The 27,993-nt window shown below is 43.1% G+C and overlaps 1 protein-coding gene across 1 annotated transcript; it reads right to left on the bottom strand.

Annotated features, from left to right (window-relative positions):
• On the bottom strand, positions 1-26,390 carry shdb (Src homology 2 domain containing transforming protein D, b). Its single transcript, XM_028587637.1, has 8 exons — positions 26,031-26,390; positions 22,196-22,579; positions 20,071-20,221; positions 17,375-17,383; positions 17,123-17,344; positions 6,756-6,930; positions 4,528-4,647; positions 1-1,559 (listed from the first exon to the last, which is right to left on the bottom strand). Exons 1-8 carry the CDS (start codon positions 26,040-26,042, stop codon positions 1,373-1,375), a joined length of 1,260 nt encoding a protein of 419 aa, XP_028443438.1. The 5' UTR covers positions 26,043-26,390; the 3' UTR covers positions 1-1,372.
• Positions 26,391-27,993: the final 1,603 nt, after the last annotated feature.

Genomic DNA, 27,993 nt, shown 5'->3' with positions numbered 1-27,993 from the left:
TAAATTAAACATCCCATCATCTTTTATTTTTGACAGAAACTGCCCAAAATAATAATGAATACAACCCAGTCAATTTCAGATTAAGCAGGAATGATTTAAATAATTTCCAATGGTCACAAATGTGTTTGGTAGATGTTGGCTCTCCTCTAAAATCTGTTTTTGCCGCACAATGCTGCAACCAGGCAGCAGACATGGGAACCCATTCCAGATGGCAAGCATTTAACTCAAATACAACTCACCAACCAGCAAGTAGTGACTTGGCTAGCCGAAAATCTGTGCTCAAATATGTAGGAAGTGTGAGAAATTGCCAACAGTTACAAAGTTTGAGAGTTTGTTTGAGAGTGTTCAGTGTTTCCTGATTCTTTGCTTCAGATGTAGCCTACAGCTCAGCTTCCAAGCGTGAAAAGACAATCACAGCAGTGACAGGTTCTTTTTTTTTTTTTTTTTTTTTTACAAACCCAGCATTGTCTACCAAATGCAAGGTAAGCAACCAACAACAAATACAGGTCAACAAGGTCAACACAAGTACCAATACAACACAAGTTCTCTGTTGATGGACAATCAACAAGTAACATGGAGATGTGTCAAGCAGATCCTCGACGTACAGCAGCATGACAGACTGAGCGAAAATGAGCAGGTGTGGCTTTGTGTAGAAGCATCTGAAATATAACTGCTCTTAGTAAAAACCTTATATCTTTGAAAATAGCATTGTTTTGTGTGTTTTTTAATTGAAAATGTGAATTTTCCAACATTTACAACAGAGCCTCCCAAGCCAGAGGATGAAAAAGGTTTCTTATCTTATACAGTACAATTGATTTTATTGATTCATATAAACATGAAAAATCTGCAAACTATGACTCGCAAGGTTTTCACCTAACAGCAATATTTTTAATGAGGTGTTTTTTTTTGTTTGTGGAACAGCAGTAATTAAATCTAAATCTCCTGCATGTCTCCTGGAGCATCAGTACATTCACAATATACAGACTTTCTCCCAGGTACAGCTCTGCTAACTTCCTCTGCATTTCAGTCAGCTGTGTAAGAAATGTAATAAAGAAAGGGAGAATTTCACATGTCCTGAAGTTTGCCCCTTCGGTTCAGCGAGAGTGAGATGAGAGAGAAGAGTTACAGCAAAGGTAGCCTCAAGTTCAGGTACTGCATTTCATGTGAATCGATCCCCCGGATGTTAGAGACACTTGGCACAGGTACAACAGCAGTGGTGGGTTATGACATTAGCCCCTGGTGTGTAGAATCATCAAGTAGTCCAGTCCAACAAGAAGCGAGAACTGTCTCTCTCCGCTGGGAAGATTCCCATCAAACATTCAAGTGTTAACGTGTCCGATCACAATGACGTCCTGGAAGTCCAGGAGGAGCGTCAGAGTGTCTGCACCAGCACGGGGAACAGCAGAGACAGATGCTCGGCACCTCGGATCGGGAGTTTGTGTGTGGTGTAGAAGTGGACGACTTCTGGGATGGTGTCAAAGGGAGGGCTGTTCTGTCCCAGCACGTACTTGCCATCTTTGTACTGGGTGAACTTCATGTGCATGAAACCCTGGCAGCTCCTGTGAGGAGAAAACGGGAAGAATGAATTGATAAAAGGAAGGAGGCAACAAGAAGGAAAGAAAGAGCGGGGGAGAGTCCAATATGAAAAGTGAGAAAGGAGTGTAGGAGAAAAAAGAGGGATGACGTGAAATGTGGGGCACATAAAACATCATGCAGCCTTCCACACAGTTTGTCATATAATGACAGGAAATGACAGCCTGGATTTATTTTCACTTCTCTTTCCTGCACTTTGAGGACATGATTTAACACCATGTCACAAATTAGAAAGGACGGGACATTGTGATTGATGAATGAGTGGTGTAACAGCACGTGGAAGGAACGACAAAGCCAGAGAGTGAGAAAGACGGACTGCTGGACTGTGAAAGTGGCTTAGCCAAGCGAACCACACTGGTTCCTTCCCTTTAAGTGCCAGGCAGCCACGGCAGGACTTCCCCTTTAAGAGCCAGCCAGCCAGTCATGATGTCTGTCTAATTATAGAAGCAGAGGAAAAGAAAGACAAGGGCTGAAACCGGTCACCATAATTGCCATTGTTCTAGTAAACCAAATTAAATTTTGAAGAGCAGTGAGGCCCCCTAAAAAAATCCTCATTGTGACTAAAAACAGACAAACAAGCAGTTTATGATCGTCCCGCTGGCCTCCAGAGCACCACGAGCCAGATATGAATCACGTCAGCGCTCAGTTGACAGTGTGCTATCCTCCAGTCCTGTCTGTTTTGGGGACTCTTTGTATCTTTTGCTACATTAGAACCTACAAGCACACTTCTATAAATATTCATGTTGGTTAAAATCTGGCAGGTCTGTCTGTTTCAGCGCTGACTCACTTTGGAGTCGTTCTTAAAATTTTTGTCTCCATTAAAACGGCCTTCATCATTCCTCCCTTTGTCCACATTACTGTGTAATCTTACAGTACATGTGGTTCACTTTTTCCAAGGAGCACCACAATGAAAAAAGCGCACGGATGCTGCCTTATTAAATGGGTACATTGATATCACAGGAACCAGCAAACCAGTCTCAACACCCTAATAAAGACTAACTTCTGCTTTTTACAATCTAGACACAGACATGATGGAAAATTATATTTTCTGTCAAACTGGAGACACTAAAGTAAATTTCCAATATATTACAACTTATTTCTGTAGTTTTGGCTGCCATTTCTGTCTGTCATGATAACATTGTACTCACCCAAGTAATTGGTGATATCCTACAATCAAACAAACAAGCCAATGGTTTATAACCATATTATTCTATAAACCACTGTGCTTTTAGGTAAAAGCCAAAGGATTATAGCGTCCACCACTCATCTGGCTAAAAGGCTGATACAAAAAGTGGTACAAACAACAACTTCTGCACACTCTATTTAATTACATACACAAGCTTTCAGTAATAAACCCTCTCCAGGCAAAAAAGACAAACAGAATCCAAGAGCACGCAAGTATACATTCCAGTAAATGGCCCTGATGCAAAACATCTGACACAAGATTACACTCAAGGGTACTATAGTCCCTTTGCATGTGTGGACTACAAAAGTGGAGGACAAGGAGAAGAATGTGTGAGACACAAAAAGGGGAGACCAAGATTTAAAAACATGCAGACAATTTCATATGCTTCTAAAACCAAAGTGAGTGCACCAAAAACGCTGGTGAAAATCCTTCGTTGCCCAGGATAACTGTGCGTGCACAACTGTGGAAAGTACGTAAGGAAGGTGAAAGTAGGCCAAAGCCTTCAAACTGTGATGGATGTTTTTGAGCTTGGGTAATAGTTTACAGTTAGCTTTCGTCTTCTCTTCCAAATACGTTTAGCTAATTAGGAGCTTTGTTTAAAACCTGTGTGGTCATCAGACTGCTTTCATGTTGTGTTCCTGAGTCTCTGCAATTACCTTAATGTTATTGTTACTGGTTAGAATGATGGCCAAAACTAAGAAAATAAAAGCTGCATTAAACCAAAGTTCCCCTTTAAGCCGATCAAAGATCTAAGCGGCTTCAAATCTTTTCAGATTGTGCCATGCTGTTCTTTGTTTTGTTAAGACTCTGAAGGTCTACTTCAGTGAAGGACAGTACCACCTTCTCACCACCCAAAATAATGGAAGTTTGATTATTTTTAGCAGTTTCTTCAGAGATATCACTCCTTCCAAACCTCACATGCACCAGCCGGGGAACCGCTGCCTGTTGTGACCTTGTTGCTTTAGCAAATGTGTGTGTGTGTGTGTGTGTGTGTGTGTGTGTGTGTGTGTGTGTGTGTGTGTGTGTGTGTGTGTGTGTGTGTGTGTGTGTCAAACCCACTCTACTCATGTAAATGAGTAATGCATGAGCGTGTTTATCTGTCAGCACAACACAGTGACACACCGTGCCTCATCCTCACCCCCTTCCCTTCCTTCCCTCCTGGATTCCCTTCTTGTGTGGCCCACAGAAGGTAATTCATATTCATTAGCGATTACGGGGAGGATGATGTGTGCACTGAAGTGTGCTCTACCTGCATGATTACCACTTAGAGGGCCCGCTGGGGCCACAGAGGAAGGCTACAGAGAGGGGCCAACGAAGGGGTGAGGACAGAGGGATGATTGGAGGGCGGTGTGAGGCCGGGACGATTGATCATGGTAGTAATTACAAGGGAGAGATTTGACCAGATAAGCAGTATTGTGCCCTGCAAATGAGTATCGGGAGAGGAATCAGCGCGGCAGTGATCTTGAGTGGGGGGTGATGGTGGAGGGGAGGGAGGGAGCGAGACAGAGGAGGGAGAGACAGATGGAGAGGTGTGGAGACTGCGATATGAGATCGGTAGCTCAGGTGGCTTCACACACACTTCTCAGTCGCATGGCAGAAAAAATTAGAAGTGTGCAATTAAATTGTAACGCTGTTTACGATACTGGAGGTTCTCAGTTGATTGCGTCGCTTTTTGTGGTAGGTCAGTGTGTGTGTGTGTGTGTGTGTGTGTGTGTGTGTGTGTGTGTGTGTGTGTGTGTGTGTCTTACCGTAAGGACAGGGAGTAGTCAGAGCGGTTGGTCTGACTGTTTCTCACCAGGTAGCTACACTCTTTACACAGCATTAGCAGCGACTCTGCCTCCAAACGCGACAGTGAACCGTGGTACCATCTGATAGACAGAACACACACAATAAGAAGATGGTAACGTTAAGTTTGATTCCCACATAATTTTTACACCTTTTGCTGCTGGATGTTGACATTGGTAAAGACACTCTGTAGTGTTATGTTACTAATTTTATAATTAAAAGAGGGAGGTAATTATTAGTAGTATAAATGTTTCTAAATATTCATATTAAGGATTAATACAAAAATGAATACAACATGTAATTCTAAAATAAGAAATGGCCTCTCTGGCTTCTATTTTCACCGCCGTAAATTCTCAGCAACAGTTGAAGGTTCTCGCATTGGCGCTCTGCCACACTGCTGGCTGTCTTTCCATCGGCACATGGTCTCAAAGATTATACTCAAACAACAGTTGTAACACGACACAGAGTCTACAACCATGCTAGCATCTCTGCGAAGCTGCACTTTGGCACAGCGGTGCTTTGAGCTAATGCTCACAACAGTATGGTAACAGGCTCACAACGACAATGCTAACATGCAGATGCCAAGCAGGTTTCATTTTTACCTTGTTCACCATCTTAGCTTAGCATGTACGCATGCTAAAATTTGATAATTAACACTAAAAACGAAGTACAGCTGAGCCAGAAATGTAATTAGTTTTGCAGGTATTTGGTCATAAACCAAAGTATTGGCTGGATACAAATTTTAGCCGATTTTGACGACATTAGATGAAAAGTTAAAAGATCAGCAAAGTTATTACAATTCATCCTGAGGAGGAAATTAATAGCTGTACCACATTTCGCTAAAGGGAAACAGGGGATTGGGACCAAGAGTGTCTGTACAAATGGCATGACATTCATCTAGTAATTGTTACGGTATTTCAGTCTGGACCAAAGTTGTGGACCAACCAATTGACAGAGAGACCGACATTGCCATCCATAGAGTAGAGCCATGCCTCTAGTGTGGCTAAAAGTTTAGGAAGTGTTTCACCAAAGCATACAGTATGTGTGTGTGTGTGTGTGTGTGTGTGTGTGTGTGTGTGTGTGTGTGTGTGTGTGTGTATTTATATATAAACTTTTTTTACAAACTGTTACGACACAACAACCGTTATAGGTTTCCTGCCAATAGTGAGATTTTACAACTTCAGGTGTACTAAATTCTACAGGTCAACAGTGATACTGTTTCTCTGTTTAAAGCAGAGCTGAAGGAAACACAAAGCTCATAACAGCCCTTAAGAGATCATCAGGGAGTAATGGGGCATTTTAATCAACTGCCATCCCCAAGTGAATGTTTGCGCATGTATGTGTTTGTGAGTACAACACTGTGTGTGTCGTGTGTGTGCGCATGTGCATGTGTGCTTAAGGGGTGTCGTGCTTGGATTTCATTAGTAAAAATGGCATTTTATGTTCACAGAAACAGCACATAAATTACACCAATGATGTCTGAAATTACAAGACCAAAGTAAATGTGTGTTTTTAATGTTCTGACTTAATTAGTTCTCATTCTAACCTTTTTTGCAGTTCTGTAAGCTCTGATGAGTGCTGCTTAGCCGAAACACATAACCGTTTCGTTTTAATGTGTCCATGGCCTTAATAGATCAAAGCGATTTTTTTATTTATTTGTGGCATGTACAACCCCGTTCTCCCTCAAATATTAAAAATCCCTTTTATAACAACGTATGATAAATGTATGTGCACGACAGCCATGCAGAGACATTTACAGCCTACTGAGATTAATATCTTATACTAACTGCATTTGGTTGCACAAATAATTGCATAATGCAGATTTGTTTGATGAATTTAAACATTGTAACTCAGAATAATGCTCCAGACAAAATGCTTGGGTCAATCCTTTATTTCTGTGATATTTTATTCCTTACTGTACTTTGATTGCCCCATTTGTAACGATTTAATCTTGCAGTATTGTGGTTACAATTTGCAGCTGATATGACCTATATGACCGTTTTTCTTCTAAGACAGGACAATTTCTTTATCCTTTATTATATTGAAGGTAACTACATGAATGGCAACAGAGATACTCAATCATTAACTACCAAAAGTCATGTAAGCCTCTTCATTTGATTAAACCTTAAATGGAGTGTGGCCTATACTCCGAAACGTCTCCTGTGGGTTTAACAAAAGACTGCATACATACACCTGCTTCTCCAGAGGCAGCGTAGGGTCCACTCTCTCCCCAACCAAGGCGAGGCCTTCCTGCGGCATTCGAAACTTCATTCCCCCTCCTGCCAGCGGGCTGGACCTGGGCCCCGGAGGACGCAACCGCTCAGTGGGGGACGAGGAGCGGTCCCACTCCGCGCCATCAAACTGCACTGTTGGCAGACGGGGACAGAAAAAGTGAGTCAGAGTATTTGCACAGTGGTATGATCAAAAGGGATTAAACCTCACAGCCAGACTTGGGTAAACATCAGACATCCGGCTATTGCAAAACCAGGCATGCAGCAGAGAGACCTCTCATGGATGGGCCGAACTAGAGGACAGCAGGTCCCGGTCTGACAGACTGCAAAACTATCAGCATCATCACAATTACCATCATCAACATTTTTATGAGTCACCAAGGCCAGATAGAGACAGGAAGTTGGCGTCTTCCCTGCTTGGCTCTGGTGCAAGTCTTTGTCTTCCAGTAGACATCAGATTACTTGATGTTGACGATACGGATTCTATTCTGCAGAAAATTATGTGTACAGACTGTGCACACGTAATTGTAAAAAGTGTTATTTACCCCTTCTGTGCCTGATTTGAGCAAAAGTCAATCTACACAACTTGTAATTAAACATTAAGTGTACTTCCAAGTACCCTGAAATGAACAAGGCAGACATCTTAATTTACAGGGAACTTTTCATGCGTGGTTGGTGCAAGAGGGGAATGTGGTAAGAAGGGAGAGCAGCTTTAAAACCAAAAGAAACCTGGCAACCCAGCAATTGCAACAGGCAGGGACAAATGCAGATGGTACAGATGCAGGCTGCGGCGGGTTTAGGATGGAGATAGAGCAGATGGAGGCTTGGGTCATAAAGGTCAGGGTGACTGCGTTTGCGTGCGTTTGGGGTGGTAAGGGGAAGCAGGGAAGGGGGGGTGTTCAGGGTGGGAGGTCACCTTGCTCTCTGACGGGGGGCTCCTCCTCCAGCTGACCCACTGGGGCAGGCCAGGGCAACTCCGACAACTCCCTCATTTCTAATAAAGAGGAGGGGAGGGGGAAGGAGGCGAGAAAAAAAAAGCGACAGAGTGAGAAAACAGCAGATGGGCTTGAACAAAGTTAACTAAAGGAAGATATGTGAGAGGAGAGGCGATGATTAAGACTGAAATCAGGTGCACGAATTGAATGTGAGGAGCAGCAAGTCAGCGAGAGTGAGATGAGGAAGAGGTGGAAGAAAGGGAAGCCCTGTTGAGAGAGGGAGAGGCAGCATGTGTGTGCACTGACAGAGATGTGGTGTCGTGAGATGTAATTAACTATGCCTCCTGTCATGAAGATAAGTAATATACTCTACTTTCACTGTCTTTGCTTCATCACACTTGTGGAAAAACATGTCTTCAGACCCCATATTTACACTCATGTGTGATAAGACTAAAGAAAGCAAAGAAGATGAAGCAGAGAACACAGGTGAAGTCAGAGGTTGCATTATTTATAGTCATTTGAACGAATCCACTTTCAGAAACCGTCTACTAGCAGTGCATACAATGAAAACAAAGCGTGACTTGTGTACTGTGCACTGCAACCCAGAGAGCAGTGTGACCGAGGAACTGAGGAGCATGTGGGCAGAATAATGCTCCATTCACTGACCTACCTACAGGAGAGCAGCAGAAGGTGCACAGAACTGAAAATAGCTCATTATCTACTATGGCAGGCAACCATCTACTTTAACAGTCATTACTGCAGCCTTACACACACATGGACACACACATTATGCCATTTGTCGTATATTCAGCTCCTGCTCGCAAAGAAAAACGGATTACAAAACAAATAAAAGGAAGAGGGGTGACGTCTTAATGAGCCGACAAATCCAAGACACCCCAGGCCTGCGACATCAAAGGCCATTTGAATGGGCGTTTGGAGAGAGACCCAGGCTGTACATACATGCCTCTCGCCCTCCCTGGTTAATTATTGAGCAGGCAGACACACTCCGCCACTTTCTCTGGCTCTCTGTGAATTATTGATGCATGGCGCAGTACAATGGCCCCATCTGGAGCAGGCCGCACCTCCGCTAAAGCCCGGATTAAAGAGTGGCCTGGTACACCTCAATGGGAGACATGCACACACACACACACACACACACACACACACACACACACACACACACACACACACACACACACACACACACACACACACACACACACACACACACACACACACACACACACACACACACACACACACACACACACACACACACACACACACACACACACACACACACACACACAGAAACACCAGTGCTGCCACACTGTCCGCTTCCCACCACATGACATATCACACCTCTAATTCTAAAGCAAAACTGAGAGCGATGCATTAGAAAGAGAGACGGGTGTAAATGAGAAGCACACAAAAGCAAGTGAAGGGTAACAAGAAAAGAGAGAGAGAATGGAGACAGCCAAAACTATTTATTACAGATCAGAAATGTGCTCAGCCATCCGAGTGTGAGATAAGTCAGGTTAGACAGACGGAGGGCAAAATTCCATAAAGATTCCTCTCCTTTGGTTTTTGGGCCGCTCATTCTGTGTGGTGTTCTTGATTCTTAAAATTGTATTTTTCCTTGCCAAAAAGTAAGTGGTGAGATAATTGTTTCCACAGTTGTATTCCAATTGCTGATTTTGGCTGTGGACATGGACATTTTAAAAAGGTCCAATGTGTAGGAATTTCTCCCATCTAGCGTTGAGATCATATATCGCAATCAACTCTCTCGCACCACGCAGTTCAAAGTACGGATTACAGCTACGGTAGCCTTTACGCTTCAAAAAGCCGGTCTCTTGCTCTTTACAATATCATTTCATCCTTTTTCTGGGCGAAGAAGAAGACTCCTGTTCCTGAAATTTGGATTTTGAATATGTGTGGTCCTCCATGTTTCCTTCTTCAAACTTGCCGGGAAGCTACGATACCCATTAGCAGCATTAGCAGCACCTGTGAGTTTATCATGTGACAGCGATAACGCGAAAGGCGGAGCAGTATGTCCTGTATGTCCCTTACTGGCTAACGTATTTCAAGATGGCACATGAATATGAAGCGTCTACCCCAGTTCATGCAAATACAAATGTAAAATTTCAAGCCAAAAGGAATACTTGGAACTAATGGTGGTGGTAAATATTCATGAAAAAGGACAAGTTTGTGAACGGGCAACACAGATTTTGATAATGAACAACTAAACACGTTACACACTGGACCTTTAAACAATACACTAGTTTCTGGCATCCATTTCATTTAAGTTTTTAAGCCCAGTCTTTAGGACTGGAACCTTAATACTTCTCAAGATAATGTCACTTAAATACATCTGAAGTACATTCTTGTGCCTCTGTGAACCACAACACACAAACCTTGCCTGAGCTCCTAACTGAACCACACACACACACACACACACACACACACACACACACACACACACACACACACACACACACACACACACACACACACACACACACACACACACACACACACACACACACACACACACACACACACACACACACACACACAGCCCTTTGGTTGCCCTAGGTTCTAGATTGAGTTTGAGTTTTGCGCCCGGCAAGTCTTGCATTGCCAAATCTCCACAGCGCTTTGTCAGCGATAGAGTAGCAATTCTGGTGAATTTTTATGCACCTTTTTTTTTTTTTTTTTTTTTACCTTTTTCTGAATCAATTTATTCTGGAAATATCTTTTTCTAAAGGGAAACATAGATTACAATCCAAATATAAAAACATAGTGGAATATTTTGCAGTAAGGCTCTCAGCCATTCTGTATTGCTTTCATCTATTTATTCTCCTTTGGATTGAGGTTTCTAATTATATCGTCAGCACACATGTAGAGGCATCATTTACTCTTCCCACTTTTGCATCTTTTGTTGAGGAAGTAACCTCCTTAAATGCGCATATTAAAATTATTCACCTGAATGATACATTAATTCATTTTAATGAATTAATAAACTCCTGGACTGTAATATTTCAGATGTGTTTTAGCAAGATTTCTCCTCATGTTCAAAACTTTGTGCACATTCAAAATACAGTATATCTCATCTGTGTTCACTGAGGTTTGATTGAATTGTGATATGGTTAGAAAAATAAAGTGATAGGCTATTACAAGAATGAAGTCACTATATTTCAGAAAATAATCCACCTGCACTATAGTCTGCTGTGCAGTAAGTGATATCTCTGCTGATACGGTAGATCTCAGACCTCCTGACAGACTCAGAGCCCTGTTTGGGACGCTGGTCTCTGAATGAGACAGTTTAGGGAAGTGGCTGTAAGCTACGCTGCTCTACATCAGAGGTGGAAACACTAAACTACGCAGAAATAGGGACACATCTACCAGCATGCCCACAGCAGAGCGCGTCCATTATAAACACGGAAGGCGCGCTGCAGCAGCTCCGTGTCTGTGCTGCTGCTCGTCTCTATTTTTACAGCGAGAGTGGACACTAAGCGACGCACAGGTCTGCTTCTTTGGGAAGTAGACCTTAGGGCGACACGGCGCCCCCAACACTTTTGACACAAGAAAGAAACATCTGGCTTCCATTCACTTCTAATAGGAACCTGTGGATCTCTCATACATAGAAGGCTATTAGTGCTCTGCTTTGTTCTTCCATACAAGACAATGAGAGAACACTAATGGCTTACGGACAAAGGCACACTCAGCTCACAGCCTATATTCATGATTTGTACTAAAAATCCAAAAATCGATGCAGCATAGTATTGCAATATTTTCCATGGCAATACTGACGCCAAGTAACAATATCTTATTTACTTTTTGGTACTAGAGCAATAAAAGAAATAATAAAATTGAAGTGAGATGAACAAACAGAGACATTTATCTTTTTAGATAAAATAGATTTTCTTTGGGGACATAATTTGAAGTTGAAAAAAATGCAATAAATTGCAATATTGCAGAATATTGCAATATATTTTAAATCGCAATAACATTGTATCGTGACAGAAGTATCGTGATAACATCATATCGCGGGGCCTCTGGTGATTCCCACCCCTATTCATTATGAATTCTAAAACAAAGGAATGTGTTTTTCATCAGTTCTGTCTCCTATTTATTCTGAACTTATGAAACAGGCGAAAGCAATTCAGTAATTTGTGGCCTGTCAAAATTTCCTCATGTGCCTGTTACCTCAACTATCTGCTAATAATTACCAAAAATGATCTGAGGGGGAGGGTGTGACCAGACCTTTCTGTTTTGCACACAGGACACGTCGCCTTGAGTGATGGATAACTTACTTTTCAAGCACACCAGCCGTTTTCTGTGTCCTCATAATAAAGGAGGAGCAGACAAAGACAATAGAACAGCTTTATTAGGTCCATTAATGAAGACACTGTTTTTTCAAACAGCCCTGGCATCCCATCTTCTCTCCACACACAAAGACCTTCTGCTGGGCAAAATGTCCCCCATAAGGACAGACTATTAACACCTTATGCCAGTGAAGAAGAAGAAAACACAAATTCATACAAGTTCCACTTTCTTAATATGGATCCGCACAATTTTGATTTTGAGCATCACACATTCCTTGGCAATGTTTTCTGTACATCAATTTTCCAGACACTCACTATATCTATTCCCCCGCTTCCTGCTGCTCTCACCATCCTTGTCTCTGTATCAAACATCCCTCTTTCTTCATCACCCCTCTTTCACCTATCTTCCGCTAAGTGGGGCATTATCTCTCTTTCCATATTCCCTTGCTCCTCTCCTCTCTTGCCCTACTCTACTTCCATCACCTCTCCACCCATCTCTCATATTGGTCGGCAAGAGGGATTCATAAAGAACATGCCTTTTCATTAATGTCGGTAAAGGTTCACGTTGAACGAGAAAGAAAAGCAGCGATGGGGAAAGGGAAGGACACGTGAGAGGAAATGTGACAAAGAGAAAAAGAAAGCAAGAGTAAAAGAGCGAGAGAGCGACAAGAGTCCTTCCACTGTGCGAGTAAATTGATGAAGAGGTTGGTCAGATGCCCCCAGGGCCTGCTTAGAGAAACAAAGAGAAGCATCACACCAGAAATGGAATTCTCATTTTCTCTTTTTTTCGCTCACGTTTGTCTGCGCACACACACAAATACATTTTCAGGCTCCACATACACAGACGCAGAATAGCCAAGGAAACCTTGCCCTGTCCTGTCAGAGCACATGTATCTAGACAACTAGACACAACACATACATCTGTCAAGGTGTCTTTGCAAGCTTTGCCAAACCAACCTTCTGTATGCATTAACACTTTAAAGCACCCTTCAGCATCCATCCATCAATGCTATTTACACAAGAATGGATAAAGGAATCTAATTCTCTGGATGACTTTCACAATATATTTTTTTAATTTCTTCAGAATGTAACTCTTCTCTTAATATAACAATCTACGAAATGTTACTCAATTCCTCAGTTTTGCTTCTCAATTGCTGGTTGGTGAAAAAGACAAAAGACTACAGCCACGCTAGCGGCTATTTGAGGCTACAAAAGCAAAGCGATGCTTTGAGCTAAATATCAGCATGTAACAACCAACTCACAATGACAATACCAACATGCTGATCTTTAGTAGATCAAAAGTTTACCATGTTTAGCATCTTAGATTAGCATGCTAACATTTGCTAATTAGCCCTAAACATCCTCATCCTGTAAAATGTCATGACCAAATAGTTGTTTGAAGTTTTACTCAAAACCCCAGATGGCACGTCTGTATGGTAATCCATTCAGTAATTGTTGAGCTGTTTCAGTCACTGGACCAAAGTGGTGGACTGACCCACCGACCAACATTGCCATCCCTATAGCCATAAACAGCCAAACAAATGGCTGTTGGGGAAACTGACCATATAACTTGAGTTGTAAGCCATGTTAGCGGCATGGCTTAAAACTCAAGCTATGTGGTCAGTTTCCTCAACAGTCATTTGTTTGGAATAAAACAATTACAGTGTCACACAAATTGCCACAGAAAAGGGAAAATCAACTATACGATCACAAGTATATCCACTTCAACTTTTTTTTGTGCTGCTAAGAGTTTGAACCGCTAATAAAAACCCTACTTTTTCCACCCCCTGCTTTTATGACACACACATCCACACTCCCTGCTTCCCTGCACAGCCCATGTCTTTTGCTGTTGCCTAATGAGCAGCTGCACTGGAACAAGTGGAGGATAAGTGCTTTTCTCAATGGCACCATAATAGTAATGTCTAGGGGTGGAAATGTTATTCATTCATCTTGCCCATCCAGATTTCCAGCTGATTTGCAGCTCTCTCATCATGCGCACACACCTCCACCTTTAGATGAGCATCGTCTGCATCAAACGGCTCCAAGCTCATGTACTGGACTATAAAACTTACAAACATGAAATACCTAAAACACCCATTCATCTGTTCAGAGAGATAATGAGATGGTGTCTTTCATTAGCTCACTTATTAGTGCTGGATGGTTGCAGGGCCAATCTCTCACTGCTGGACTGTCTATTGACTTCCAAGAATTAACAACGACGTAATTTGAGCTGGATGGTGGTGAATGGTGACAGCTTTCCAACGCTGCAATTAAAACCCACCAAATTGAGAGAGGCCTGTCACGGCTGACCCCTCAGGCACTGTTAGATTCAAAGCTGGCTGAAGTGGACTCCATATCATAGGCAAAATAAATAAATGCTTTGGAGGCAAGCTTATTTCTGATACAATTTGAAAAATAGCCTCAGAATGCAATATCCACCCAGCCAATTACATTTAAGCAAGGCATAAGCTGTGAAAATTATAATTAGATAGATTCTTTTCAGAAGCGCCCCCCCCTCCCCACACACACACAAACACACACACACACACACACACACGTGCCAACATGCACACAACCTCTTCTCACCCGTGAATTAGGGGCCTGATAATCAGAGCTGGCAAACCTAGTTGAGAATCCACATGTGTGTGTTTGTGCATTCGCCTGTGTGAAGGTGATGATGAGGGGCTGCTGGCAGATTGTGATGCCCCCCTTTGCCCCCTGCAGCGGGTTATCTGAGTGAGTGTGTCACATTCACAGGGAGGGAGGGCTGTGGGGACAGCCCTGTCACCGCTGCAGCGTTGGTGTATATACGTGTGAGAGAGCGTGCCTGTGTTAGCGGATGACAGATTGCACCCTGCCACAATGGCCCTGACTCCCCCTTTCTCTCCCTTCGTCTCACCTCGCCACAGCCCCCGACCATTAATTCTCCTCAATGCCCCTACCCTCCCCTCTGAAGCACTGGGCCTCCACAACCATCCATTGAGCTGCCACCAAACATACCATAACCTTGGACGTCCCTTTCCATTCCTCTCCAGCTAGCTTTTTTCACAGATTCTCTGTCCATTTTCTCTCTCTGTCCATCCATCTCTCTCTCCTCATCTCTTCTGTCCCCTCTTTCCATCTTTTCCATCTCTCTCTTTTTCTGCCATCCTCGTCCTCCTCGTCTCTCCCCTCCCTCACATGTGGGCTGTGCCTAGCAACGCTGAGTGGGTCTGGGAATATGGATTAAATGTGAGAATGGAAAATACTGTTTGTGTGTTTACACTTCAGTGCTTTGGTCTGCTCAGATAGACAGCACGCCAGCTCAGAGTGCTGACTCCAAATGGAAAAAACAAGGGGTCAGACAACTCGCGCTTCACAAGCGTTTTCCTCCACTGTGCTCTCCAACGGTGCTATAAGCGCTGCTCTGCAGGAGCACATACTGCATGTGGCACAAAGAAGAAAAGGGGAATAAAGCTGGCGAGGAATAAAACGACAGATAAAGCAGGAATGAGTGTTCGTGCTAGCTAAGTAGGTGAAAGGTGATATTGGCTTTTAAACGGTCGTGCACCTCCTTTTGAAATCACCTCCGCTCTCAAATAAGTTACGGTTTCTCTTTGCTGCACCCCCGGGTTAATGTGATTTGAGCCTGCTCCGAGTGAATTACTCTGTGTGTTTATGCGTGTGTGTTTAGACAATGGTGTGTTGACCATGACTCTCTTATTAGCACTGGATCAGTCATGCACATGCAGGCATGTAATTAACTGAGAAGGGGGGGGCACACACAGAACGGGAGGAGGGGAGGAATGGAGGGGAGTGCATACGAGGCAAGGTTGATTTATTATCCCATCACCTTGACCTTGGTGACTTGGAGATGCAGCTCAATTATGCCGACTTGGCCTTGCATGCCTTACACTGATCCACTCCTAAATGACTGAGTCCACTTCTGTTTCCCTTTACCCGACTGTTTCTCTTACCTCTACTTCACTCTCTCCCTCCAACTATATTCAATACATTGAACATAATGGGATGGGACTTGCACTGTCAATAAAAAACAATAATAACCATGCACTACTCCAATTATTTTAGAAGTACTGCAGATAATATGACAAATAAAGCGCTTTAAATTGAATTAAAAGAAAATGGACCTTGCTTTCCGTACGTTCCTCGGCTAACCTCTTTATGACAACACATGCACGCACGCACGCACGCATGCACACACACACACCAGGAGGTGTTTAAATGTGGTAAAAGAAACAGAAAGATATGTCATTTGAGCTGAGACAGTAAAGGTCACAGCACTCTCCATTTCCTGTCAAAAAGGCGTTGGAGATGTAGTGATGGGGGCAGACACTACATTAAAAGGTCAGGACAGTTAGATGAGTATTTCACTATGAAGTCATAGCAGCATGGCTCTCAGTGTACTCCTGGACGGGCTTTGACTTTTAAAACAGACCTTTTTTGAGCCTGGTTTTAACCATTTTCACTAATTCTACTCAACTATTAATGGCATACTTTGTGAGATACCTTATGGTTGTTGCTTGACTTCCAGTAGCTCCAGGAGCTGTATGGTCTCTGCAGTAGGTGGCAGGGATTCATTGTTTTGCTCAAATACATTTCAATACAATGGATGATTGCCAATATGGGGGCATTAAACAGGGTGTTCAGTTTAAAATGCTTTTCCTTCACACTGCTTAGCCATCTTAAATCTCACAACCACAACAATTTTTGCTAAAAGCATTTACTCTAGGAAGCTCTGAATATCGATTTAAATATACAATGAAGCATGATTCAGAAGCTCGGGTCTAAATCTTGTCCCAAATATATTCATAAATTGATTTCCTGTATAGTTCTGGCATTTCCTAGAACGGCTGCTATGCATTTCCACTTTGAAAATCACAAGCAAAGACCAATGACCAGTTCATGGAGTATTCCTCCAATCAGGTGTAAGAACTGCTAATTGAATTAGAGCTCATCGATTATTATACAGCCTACATTATTTGTAGGTGGGTTTTGCCAGACTATGCTCAACCTTGATTTCTGTTGACTTTACTGTCAGAATATGGTCATAATCTTTACGGTTACCTGCAAAAGCTTTGGATATGTGATCCTTTTTCCATTCCCATGGCTGGTCATACTCGTCAGCCGGTCTCTCATCATCTTGCGGCAGCCTGCTGCTCTCCTTGCCCTCCTCCTGAGGTTCTCCATACAACAGTCCCAGGCGCTGGCCTCGCACATCTTCATAGGGGGTGTCGTAGAGCTGCACCCCACTCCGTGACCATCCTCCTCCTCCTCCTCCTCCTCCTCCTCCTCCTCCTCCTCCTCCTCCTGGACCACGCTGCAGCTCTGTAGATGCATATGCAAAAGAATACAGATTCATACCCCGACACACAAGCAAGCACAAATATAAATATCTTCTTGGATGTGTAAAAAAACAAACCAGGCAATGTTAGGAAATATTTGCAAGTAGCGATGAAGTTCCTTTAAAGACCAGAGTGATATTATTCTGTACAACAAAATAAAAAAAAAGCCTGTTGAGCTCTAACATGACTAGAATTAGAGAAGAGAGGCATGATGTTTGCACAGCTTGCCGTGGGCTCAGAATCTCATATACGGGGGCTTAACAAGGCCTTGGGCTAGATGCTGAGTTGCAACACTGTAGCCCCCCCCCTTCGTCCATCCTGAATCCCAGCAGCAATCTAGCACGGCTCACAACAGCATCCATGTTCCCTTGTTAACATTTTCATCACTTTCTCAGTGGGTTCCATACAAGAAATGCGTCTCAGCAGTTGCAACTGTAGCGTGAAGTCAAATATGGCAATGAGATAAATAGGCTTTAAGAGAATGAAATCAGATTTCTAAATGCACCACCTCTAAACTGCAGCAGCAATCAGCAATGGCACTTTGATATGTTGACCTCAAAAATGTACCCTTTATAAAAAAAAAAAAAAAAAAAAAAAAACAGGTGGTACAGAAGAGGAGAAAATGGGGGAAAATGAAGGAGTAGGCATCTTTTGTGCACACAGCCAGCAGCCTTGCAAAGGAGGTGCACTCACGTGAGAAGGGAACGGGACTAAATGGAAGGGTTCCCTGGTGAAAGCCATAGAAAAACTTTAACCTTCACACGACAAGACACCGCAATTGGGCGGCCCTGTAGTCACCATGGCAACCAAGTTGCGGCCCTGGGGATAGGCCCTGAGGTTATAAAGAAGAGGGCGGAGGGGAAATGGAGACAGGAGAAACAAGGCGAGGGAGATGGGAAAGAGGAGGTGATGGGGCGAGGAGCAAGAGGAGAAGGAAGAGGAAAAGGAAGCAGTGAGGAAACAAGGGGAAAAGGGGGGTGATGGGAGAGAAGGACATAATGGAGGGAGGTGAGGGGTGGAGGGGTGGGGGGGAGGGGGAGGTGGGGGTCTGTCAGCATTTGATGTTAAGTCACTGAGACAGAAGCACAGCGGGGCTGAATGCTGCTCTACCGGTGCTGGGAAACCGCGGTGTCAGCGACAGCATAGAGATGGAGAAGATGAAGGCAGAGAGATAAAAACAGGCATGGAGGAAATAAAATGAGAAATTCATAGGAAACATGATGGTACGAAAAAAACAGGTGAGGGGGAGAGAAAATAGCAATTTGACAAAAAGGTGACATAGATTGAAGATTGAGGGGGAGTGTTTAGGCATACAGATGCATGTCGGAGCTGAAAACGGCCTTTTATCCTTACAAAGTAACCTGTAAGCACGGAATGTTTCCCCTTAAAAGTACAGTCGAAAAAGCACACAGGTGTCTTTTCAGGACAGTCTTTGTGAGAGATAATTACTATTCTGATCTCACATCTGTCCTTGCCGCTCTGCTGTGTTTTTTAATGATCAACAGCAGACCGAGAGACAGACAGCCCTGGAGTGACAGGTTCAATTCAAAGTCAATGAAAGAGCTGTGACAATGATTTGCCAAACGCTCTGCCATCACCACAAAAATCTAATCTCTCAAGCTGCAGCGAGAAAAGATTTTTCTTCAAGGTTTCTCAATTGGGCAGCACATGGGATGCTCCATTCACTTCAAGCCTGATGTTATGTACTTCATTTGAACACCCAAAAGGCAGCGATAGTGACAACGGAGAGAGGACAGGGCATCAAATTCGCTACAGGACAGATTAGAGAGACAGCCAGACTCCCCTCTGGGATGGGGAGAGCCCTCGAGATGAAGAGAGATGAAGAAAGAGGAGGGGGGGCGGCTTTTACACTAAATGACTGGGACATAGCAGGGGGAAAGGGGCAGACAGAGATGTTATAGGAGGAGAGACAAATGAAAACCGATAGAGTGAGCTAGATGATGTGTGAGAAAATCACAAGGGAGGAGGGATGGTCTGGATAGACATCTCTAAAGGGCCATTTTGTGAGGAGGTTTGCCGACTCAGCCTGTGACAAACTAAAAGCACTGTGTGGACAGATTCAAGCCTAGTGTACAACTGAACTACTAACAAAAAATTGTGATTGACTGGAATTACAATACTGCATTTAACACTAGGGTTTTTAGAACAAAGGAAAATATGGAAATAAGAATGCATTATTCTGTAAAGGCAAAAATGCTTTACTATAAAGAAAAAGAAGAGAGATAAAGAATGATAATTTCATTGATCATCTCAATTGTTCACCAAAGAAATTGCTGACAGATTTTAGATCGATGATGATATTACTTCATGCCACAGTTTCATATTTTATTTATGAGTTGATGCACCTGAAATGCAACCGACAATGATTAATATGTCAGGTAAGAAGGCTGAATTTACCTTTTAGGATGTTTGCTTACTCTCATATTATGAAGGCAATTGTGATTAATTTTTTTGTTTTCAGATTATTTTTTTGGGGGGCTACTCCCTTTATTTGTGTATACGTGGAGATAACTGCCAGAGATAACTAGAATACAAAAAGGACACAGTAAAAGGACTGGAACTAAAACGCCATGCCTCTATAATAACAATGTGACTCAGCATTGTAATACTGATAAGATACTGACTGATGAGCAATACAAGTCCACTGACCTGTTATGACCCTCTGGGCCTCATACGGTTCCATGTAGCCATTATTCTCGCAGGGAACAGGTCTGAGATCTGGTTCTGGCCTGTGGTCCAAGCGAGCATCGAATGGGTCCGAATAATCGGTGTCGCCTGCCAACGGAGCAGACGGCACCACCTAAAGGACAAAACACACACTTGCTGATAAAGAATAATGGGTTTTGTCACAGAACATTAACTTCTCCTTATTGGATAAAAATGTCACCAGCATTTTTTGACGTTATACAATAAATACAAACCAATTTCTAGATGCGTTTTTGCCTGCAGGCACAAAATTTCAATCATAGGCTATAATGAGTTTGACTTTCAGCCAGTTTTCATTTTCATTTTGTAAAAGCTGCACATTAATTAAACACTTGAATTAAAGTGTCCTAGGATCTGAATATTTTCTGATAATAAGGAGAATTCAGTCTGTAATACATGTACAAGTGCTAGAAAGGAAGGAGTGCTGCACAGACAATAGCTAATCAAGACCTGAGACGGAGAGAACAGCACAACTTAACAAGCAATCACATCCTCACTGAATGGCACGTTAACTATATGTTTGGTTACAGACAAACCGCTTTTGGAGTATCATCAAGACACTAATTTGCACCTTTAGTATGCAACACTACAAACACCACACCAATGCTATTTATAGTATACATATAGTTCTTTACTAAAACCCTTGAAGAAGGGACTATATTGTATATTTGTTGCTACATTTAAGCTATGAAGACGGATACCGTCCTGTCTGAAGATTATGGATTTTTTTGGCTGTGAGAAAAGAATACAGAGAGTAATGAAGGAGCGGGTTGGTTGGTCGGGAGCATTTGTTCCTTTATGCTAGCACAGGAGGAAAACAGTGGTCAGCTGGCACACTGACAGCTACAAAGGCAGCCATATGGTCCCACACACACACACACACACACACACACACACACACACACACACACACACACACACACACACACACACACACACACACACACACACACACACACACACACACACACACACACACACACACACACACACACACACACACACACACACACACACACCTCTTCTCTTCTCTTCCTATCTCTCATCTCTGACAAAGGAAATCGCTGTCGCAAGGCTCACTTCCCAAATTCCTGCTAGACATTGCACACGCCCTCACAAAATGACATTCTAATCCCATGTTGACTCTGTAACAGGTTATCTATCGATGCACAGGAATCTGCAATGTTAATTAGAGTGCGGATGTTCCCACAGACCCTGGGAAATTGATGAGAGCAGGAGGAGAGTGCGGTAGAGGGGGGGGAGCTATCGACTTGAGTTAAGACTATTACTTCAATCCACTTCAGGACTTTCGCACTTGTAGCATTTTCCATGAGCGGAGTCATGGATTTAACTGCAGCGATGAAAACCCTGAAATACTCCTTAATTTACTCAGCATATGTGAGCAGAATTAATGTGAAGACCATTTACTTGTAAAACCTTTGCTTCAGCTCCAGTCGCTTGGCCTCAACATCTTTGCCTTTCTTCTCCTTAGTAGCTGTGTATGTTCTCTACAGCACAACAAGCACACAGAACATAGCCAGGAAAGCACTGCAGTCCTGACCAAACAAACAGCACCACAGTAAAAATTAGACCTCCCTGTGGCCCTTGGCATATCACTATACGGCGTACTGTATACGGCCCCCAACATGTGCTCATGCGGGGGTCTCTCTCAGCTTGCAAAACTAAACCCCATTTATTATTTATGGAAGGACATAAACTCATGGGACTGTGACCGTCTCCGACTCAATGGTCCGCTCAAGCCATCGATAATTATTTCTTCCGTCTAGGGTAGTGAATTTATGTGGCACATGGGATGTAATGTGATTTATGTAAACAATGTATATGTGAGACACACATTACTAGTCACTTGCTTATGGAGTCTGATCAATAAAGCTGTCACAGGGATGAAAATAGGATGAGAGAGAAGTGGGAGAGTGTTTTTTAGCCTTCACCACTTACTTGCCTTCCCTTTATCCATCCTGCTCACCTCCACATAACTTAAATTTGTCATCACCTGCTTTTTGCCCTGAACACCTACAAACACATGCTTAGAAACTGAAGCTCTTACAGGCTCTTGCTGGTCCTCTAAAGAGACAGCACTGAGGAGGATCTTGGTACGCCCCAGCTCCTGGGAGTCCACTTTGATCAGTCTGTGTTTGGGAGATTTTCCATCCACACTGGATGACTTCATGGGAGACCCATACACAGGTGTAGCGGGGTCAGAAGTCACAGAGTCGCCCCTGGACCTGTTTTCTAAGTCCTCGTAGGGATCCTCGAAGTCCAGGTCCCTCTGGAGCCGGTAGGCTTTAAGGATCTCGCTCTCTGTGTAGTCTGGTGTGGGCGGCTGCGGAGGCACCTTCCTGCTGCCAAAGCTCAGGTAGTCTTTCAGCCACTTGGCCATTGCAGCTCTGCTTCCAAACGTGCTGGTGTGTGGTGGAGTGAGAGCAGGAGGCTGCAGGGGGCAGACAGGGACATGGTGGTTACTGCATGACCTGATTTCTGATGAGATTGTGTGAGCTATGGATTGGATTTGTGATGTGAGTTTTTCTGATCGTTACAAGACAATTTTAAAGTAAAGTAGTTTTTTTTTTTTAAATCACAAAACATGAGGTCCTGATCCCTTATAATATTTTTGCTGGACAACTTTCTCCTGATCACAGACCCACATTCAGTGTGCCTTTACATGCACTCATGTGACATTAAACTACACCAACAGCTGGGCTTTACACACACTCCTTTTGTTTTACGCAGGGAGCAATAACGTCTGGCATCTGGACTTTGCCCAAAGGCTTCAATTACATTTCACACCGCTGCAATAAAGTCCGACGTTAACATGCTGATAAAAAAAGGAAGGCAAGGACTGAAAGAGAATAATAGGCTACCAATGAGGAATTAAAGACATCACAGTTGTTTTAAATGTAAACATCTTATTTGCTTTCAGTTTGTGATTTAACCAACATTAAATGCAACACGTTTACTTTTGGCTTCTTTAGAAAGGCTTATTCTTCTTAAACTTCCACTCAAATCAGACACCAAAACAAGCTGGATTTAAATACCAGTGAGCGCTGCGCTACGAAAGCGCACTCACTTACCAATCCTATTCAGTCCTTGAGCCACTTTGGACGCTTTATTCCGCGTTTCTTCATGTCGATAACAATAAAACGGCACAGAAAAGTGAGAAGAAAAAAAAACCTTCCACTGCTAGTGCTTTTTTTTTAATCCACGAAAGGACAAGAAAAAAGAAAAACGGCAGCTTTTCTGAAACAAAAACAAGAGAGCACTAAAATCCGATGAGAGTTCCTCTAACGACTGACGGCAAACGTGCGAGTGAAGTGAGCGACTACAGCTCGGAGAGAAACTCAGCCGAGCGATTAAAGGGGAGGCGCTTCATTCCCACTGGAATATCCTCCTATTCCCTTTTGCAGTCAGCCGACCGTTCATTCATTGAAATATCTGCACATCACACTGTCTGCAACAAGAGATGCATCCTTTTTCAAAAGCACTATAACTGCACGGGGAAATCACACAGCAACTGGGGAGGAAAAAAAAAACCCAGCTTGCACGAATGTGCTCCAAACATGTGCATTATTTATTCGCATGACATCACTGGAGAATGTTCCTGTTTTAGCTTCACTGAAGGTTTCTTCTTCTTCTTCTTCTTCTTCTTCTTCTTCTTCAGTTTTCCCCTAAAAGAAAGTACAAAAAAAAGAAAAGCCTGAAGGGTGAACAAATCTGCTTCCTCATAAAAGGGTTTTCTGGAGTAAGGAAATCCCATCATGCTCTGGGCAACATGAACGGTGTTGTAGTGAGGTTTAGACAAAAGTGTAGACACACAAGAAACTGCTTATCACAAAAAAAACACAATGACAAAAGCGTTGAGGCCTGTCCACTCGGATTGAAAAATAGGGCATTTTGTCGAGTGTGTGTTTCATTCCTTTTGTTTCATCCTCTCACAGATGTCCCATTATCCGAAGTCCGGGCTAGTAAATTGGATTGTGTGCTACAGTGGGTAAGGCCATCTAAGTCTGTTAAAAGACTGTAAATGCCTCTTTCTTTACGACACTCATGAGCTCACTTTCTCCCAGGGGCGGGGAGACTGGATGAGGTCACTGAGCTAGAATCCACCCCCACCACTATCATCTCAACCATCAACATTATCCCATCAAGACCTTCACATCCTCCCTCCTCCTCCTGCCTGCCTGCCTGCCTGCCTATAGTGCACCTGCTCTGGTGTTCATCAAGCACCGGCTTCAGACCAAAAGGAGGGTCATGGGGATCAAACACAAGACCCAATCGGTTTCTGAGGGAAAGGTGTGTGACAAACACCTTGCAGGTCCCTGCAGTCCAATTGAAATCATCATTATAGCGGTTAAGCTGGAAACTTGAAGACAGGATCAATTTTTATGACATCAGCCAAAAACAAAGGCCTGTTAAATTTGTTCCTGTGGAAAAGTTCTCCAGGGAAGAAAAACCCTGACTCCTCTGCATGTTTAATATCTTATTCTTACTGCACTTTCAAACATTAACAGAACAAAACTGTGGGAGCAACAAAATATTGCGGGACCAAGATTTAATAGAACCAGTTATCATGCTGGAACAAGATCAATTGTCCTAGAGGTCTTCTGGGAATGAGATCCATTCATTCGATAAATTGATCTGTTAAGATCCCTTTCCTCAGATGTTAAAGAAAATAGCATCTTTTGGTTTTTCAGGGACTCAGTAGCTTTCCTGTTCCTCCCCGCCTACCTCTTTATCTGCCATTCTTTTATCATTTTTTATCTTGTCATATCTTTGAATGTACCAGTAAGCTTAAATTCTGTTCAGCCTCCCCTCAGGTATACATTCCTGTTTTTCATCTGCACAATCCGCTTAGTCTTAACACCTCCTCTAACCCCCCCACAACCCAGTAACATATTGAACATACATTTAATTTTTGTTTCCATCATGGCTGTGGTGAGAGCCAGAACCGTAGCCCATGGAAGAAAAGATTGAAACTGAGCAAGAGATGGAAAATCAGAGACAGAGAGACAGGCGAGCTGTCAGACTCGCAAGAGGAAGACACATGGAGAGCACAGGGGGAGAGGGAAATAGAAATGGAAAATCAGGATTTCTCACAGCGAGGGATAATCACAAACAGGCAGACAGACAGGTATAAAGTAATTGTGTTTTTCATGCAAAATAAAAACTGTTGAATAAGAGCCAGGGTTTAATTGAATCAGAACAAACAGAAACAACAAGGCACTGTGGAATAATTCAGAGAATTAATAAGACTCCCTCATTATAAAAAGGGCTAAATATGGATGTGACATTTTCTCTCAACTTCATGTTTTCAGTTGTTGCTCTTTCACAGTTTAACATCACCATTCATGAATCTGAAAAGTAGGCCTATATACACACAAACATGCTGTAGAGCATCCGTGGCCATAGACAGCATGTACAACCTGACACACGCCAACAAACGTTATCTTTCAAAGCCATGAATTTAATCAGATACGGTTTAGTATAGAGAATCTTTGATTCAATCTTATATGAGCATCATGGGTCTTTCGTTTTAATTTAGGGGCTGAAAAAAAGAGGCTTCGTCTCCCTCTGCCGTGCATTTACTGCCCTCATTTGGTGGCTCGTGTATATTGCATCCTTTAACAGTGACAACAGAGGCAAGTCTCATAACATCATTGTTTGTGAAAATAAAAAAATAGCCTAGCTTATTAATTAACACTAGTATCCATTCACGACGAATAACTGGGCAACAGAGATGGAACATTTAAATAAACAGAGGCGTTAATACCAGGGCTAGTAATATATTTAATAAAGTATAAGCTCAGTATAGCACCTAGCCTGGTACCAGTAACATTTAGATTAGCCCTGCACCTTACTATTTTATTTATTTATTTTTCACTAACCTCTCGTTTCATTCAAGTTCAAAAGTATAAGAGATCTGGCTTCAGCTCCTCCAGTGTTGCCATTGGTTAAATTAACTTTAACCTTCCAGTGATTGGTTCAAAGTGTCCAAAATAAGGAACTTTCCCACAGCCGTCCAGTGTTGAAGTGTGAGCTACCGAGATACCGACACAATGACAAAGTTATACATGACAGAATGCTACTCTACAGTTAACAACCGCTCGTTAAACACAAAATGACAGCTCTGCGCTTCGGCACGCGGCTTTACAAAATGCTTGTTGTGCTGGCAGTGCTGCACGCGACAGAAAAAGGTTTTCATCCATCATCGCCAATCAAACGTTATTCCGGCGTTTTTGCGCATTGCTGATTGGTTGATTTACGATTGGGGCGGGATGCATTCGTGCTGTCCGCCAGGCAGTGCAGGGACTCCAGTATTTTGCCGTGAGCTGCTGATGGGACAGAGGAAACGCTCACCTGGAGCTGGACTTTTCCTCCACAGGTAGGCTGTTTTTGCATGTCAGTTTATACATGTGACTGCATTAACGGCATTCGGGTTTATGTTAGTCTGGCGTTGGTACATTCGTTATGATTTTCTAAAATATTGGCGCACCCACATGTTGCCATGTTGCTGGGACCACTGTTGATGACTAAATAATGGGTCACTTATAATAACACTCAAGTTTGTTTCTTTGCCTTATTTATTGCAGTGTACCTGTTCAGACAGAGGCTATCAAACCATTATGAAGAGTCTGAAGGCAAAGTTTAAAAAAACTGAGGTAAGAGCCATCTGTTGTAGGGCATGTGGAGCTTTACAATTGAATGTATTTCAAAGGAGTACACCTGTTTGCTACAAGCTTTTTAGAGCTATAAGCCATACCAAGCTGTGTTTTAACCTAATATTACAGTGTTCACCTGCTCCACATTAAGTCATTTATATAGATCCCAGGTGTGTGTGTGTGTGTGTGTGTGTGTGTGTGTGTGTGTGTGTGTGTGTGTGTGTGTGTCTGGGGGGCACTGGGATTCAGTGTCACTGAGCAGCAGCAGGAGAGCAGGGCTGTCTCCAGACTGCTGCTATAACCAGTGATCTCAGGTAGCCTTCAATTATTCACACGTGCATGCTGTCCTCCCTACGCTACTCTGAAGGGCTTTGTAATGTTGTAATGTAATGTTGTAACCGTGATTCCTAATGTACTGTATTTTAAAGATTCTACTTTTTTTGCCTGCTCCATGTAGCCACTTGCTTGTTGAAGGCCGACATACTGGGGTCAGTGACCTTGCAGCACTGGTATAGAAGCAGATAAACTAGCAACTGCTGGCTCTACATTGTGGCCTGAGCATTTAGGTCCTGGTGATGCTTTTAGCACCATTACAGCCTTTTAGTGACCTCCCTGATAGTGTTACACAACAACGGTGAAAAGGACGATCCCCTTAGATGAGTAGTGTCACTTAAAAGCCACTCAGTGAAGTTGTGTCTTATATTATTATTGTTATAGTCCAACTGTCAGATGGACAGATAAGATAGATAGATGAATAAATATCATGCATATAGTTCCCAGGGTTTCCCCACACACATAAACCTCCCCGTTGCCTAAGAGACTAGCTTTCAGCTTGTTTGAGAGCTAGCTTGTTTCTCCTCCTTTTTGCTGAGTCCACACATCACACGGGCCCCGCTCTGTAACTGTAGAGAAACAGATCTACAGTATGACGCTGCCAGGGGGGGTAACGTGCAGGACCTGACAAAAAAAAACTATTGTAAAGAAGGAGGACGCCTGCTACAGAGAAGAAGGCTGCTGAGAAATAATTAGGTTAGAGAAAGGAGGCCAGTGAGGAAATGAAGGAGCTGGCAGTGTAGGAGGTGCAGTGGACAGACTGGCTATGTCCCTGCTAGCAGCCGAGGCAGGATGATGGGGTAGCGTTTTGGATGCGGACAGGGAGCACTGCACAGGGAGACGTTGTGAGGACAGC

This window comes from Perca flavescens, chromosome 9 (genome assembly GCF_004354835.1).
Source record: "Perca flavescens isolate YP-PL-M2 chromosome 9, PFLA_1.0, whole genome shotgun sequence".
In the NCBI taxonomy this organism is placed as follows: Eukaryota; Metazoa; Chordata; class Actinopteri; order Perciformes; family Percidae; genus Perca; species Perca flavescens.
The sequence above is the reverse complement of the archived record's forward strand: the minus strand, read 5'-3'. Positions and strand labels throughout refer to the sequence as shown.

Coding starts and splice junctions, on each gene's coding strand:
- shdb (XM_028587637.1), bottom strand. Junction 6,931..17,122: donor CATATCCAAAGCTTTTGCAG/GTAACCGTAAAG, acceptor GTCTGCCAACAG/TGCAGTTTGATGGCGCGGAG. Junction 1,560..4,527: donor GACTACTCCCTGTCCTTACG/GTAAGACACACA, acceptor TTCTCCTCACAG/GAGCTGCCAGGGTTTCATGC.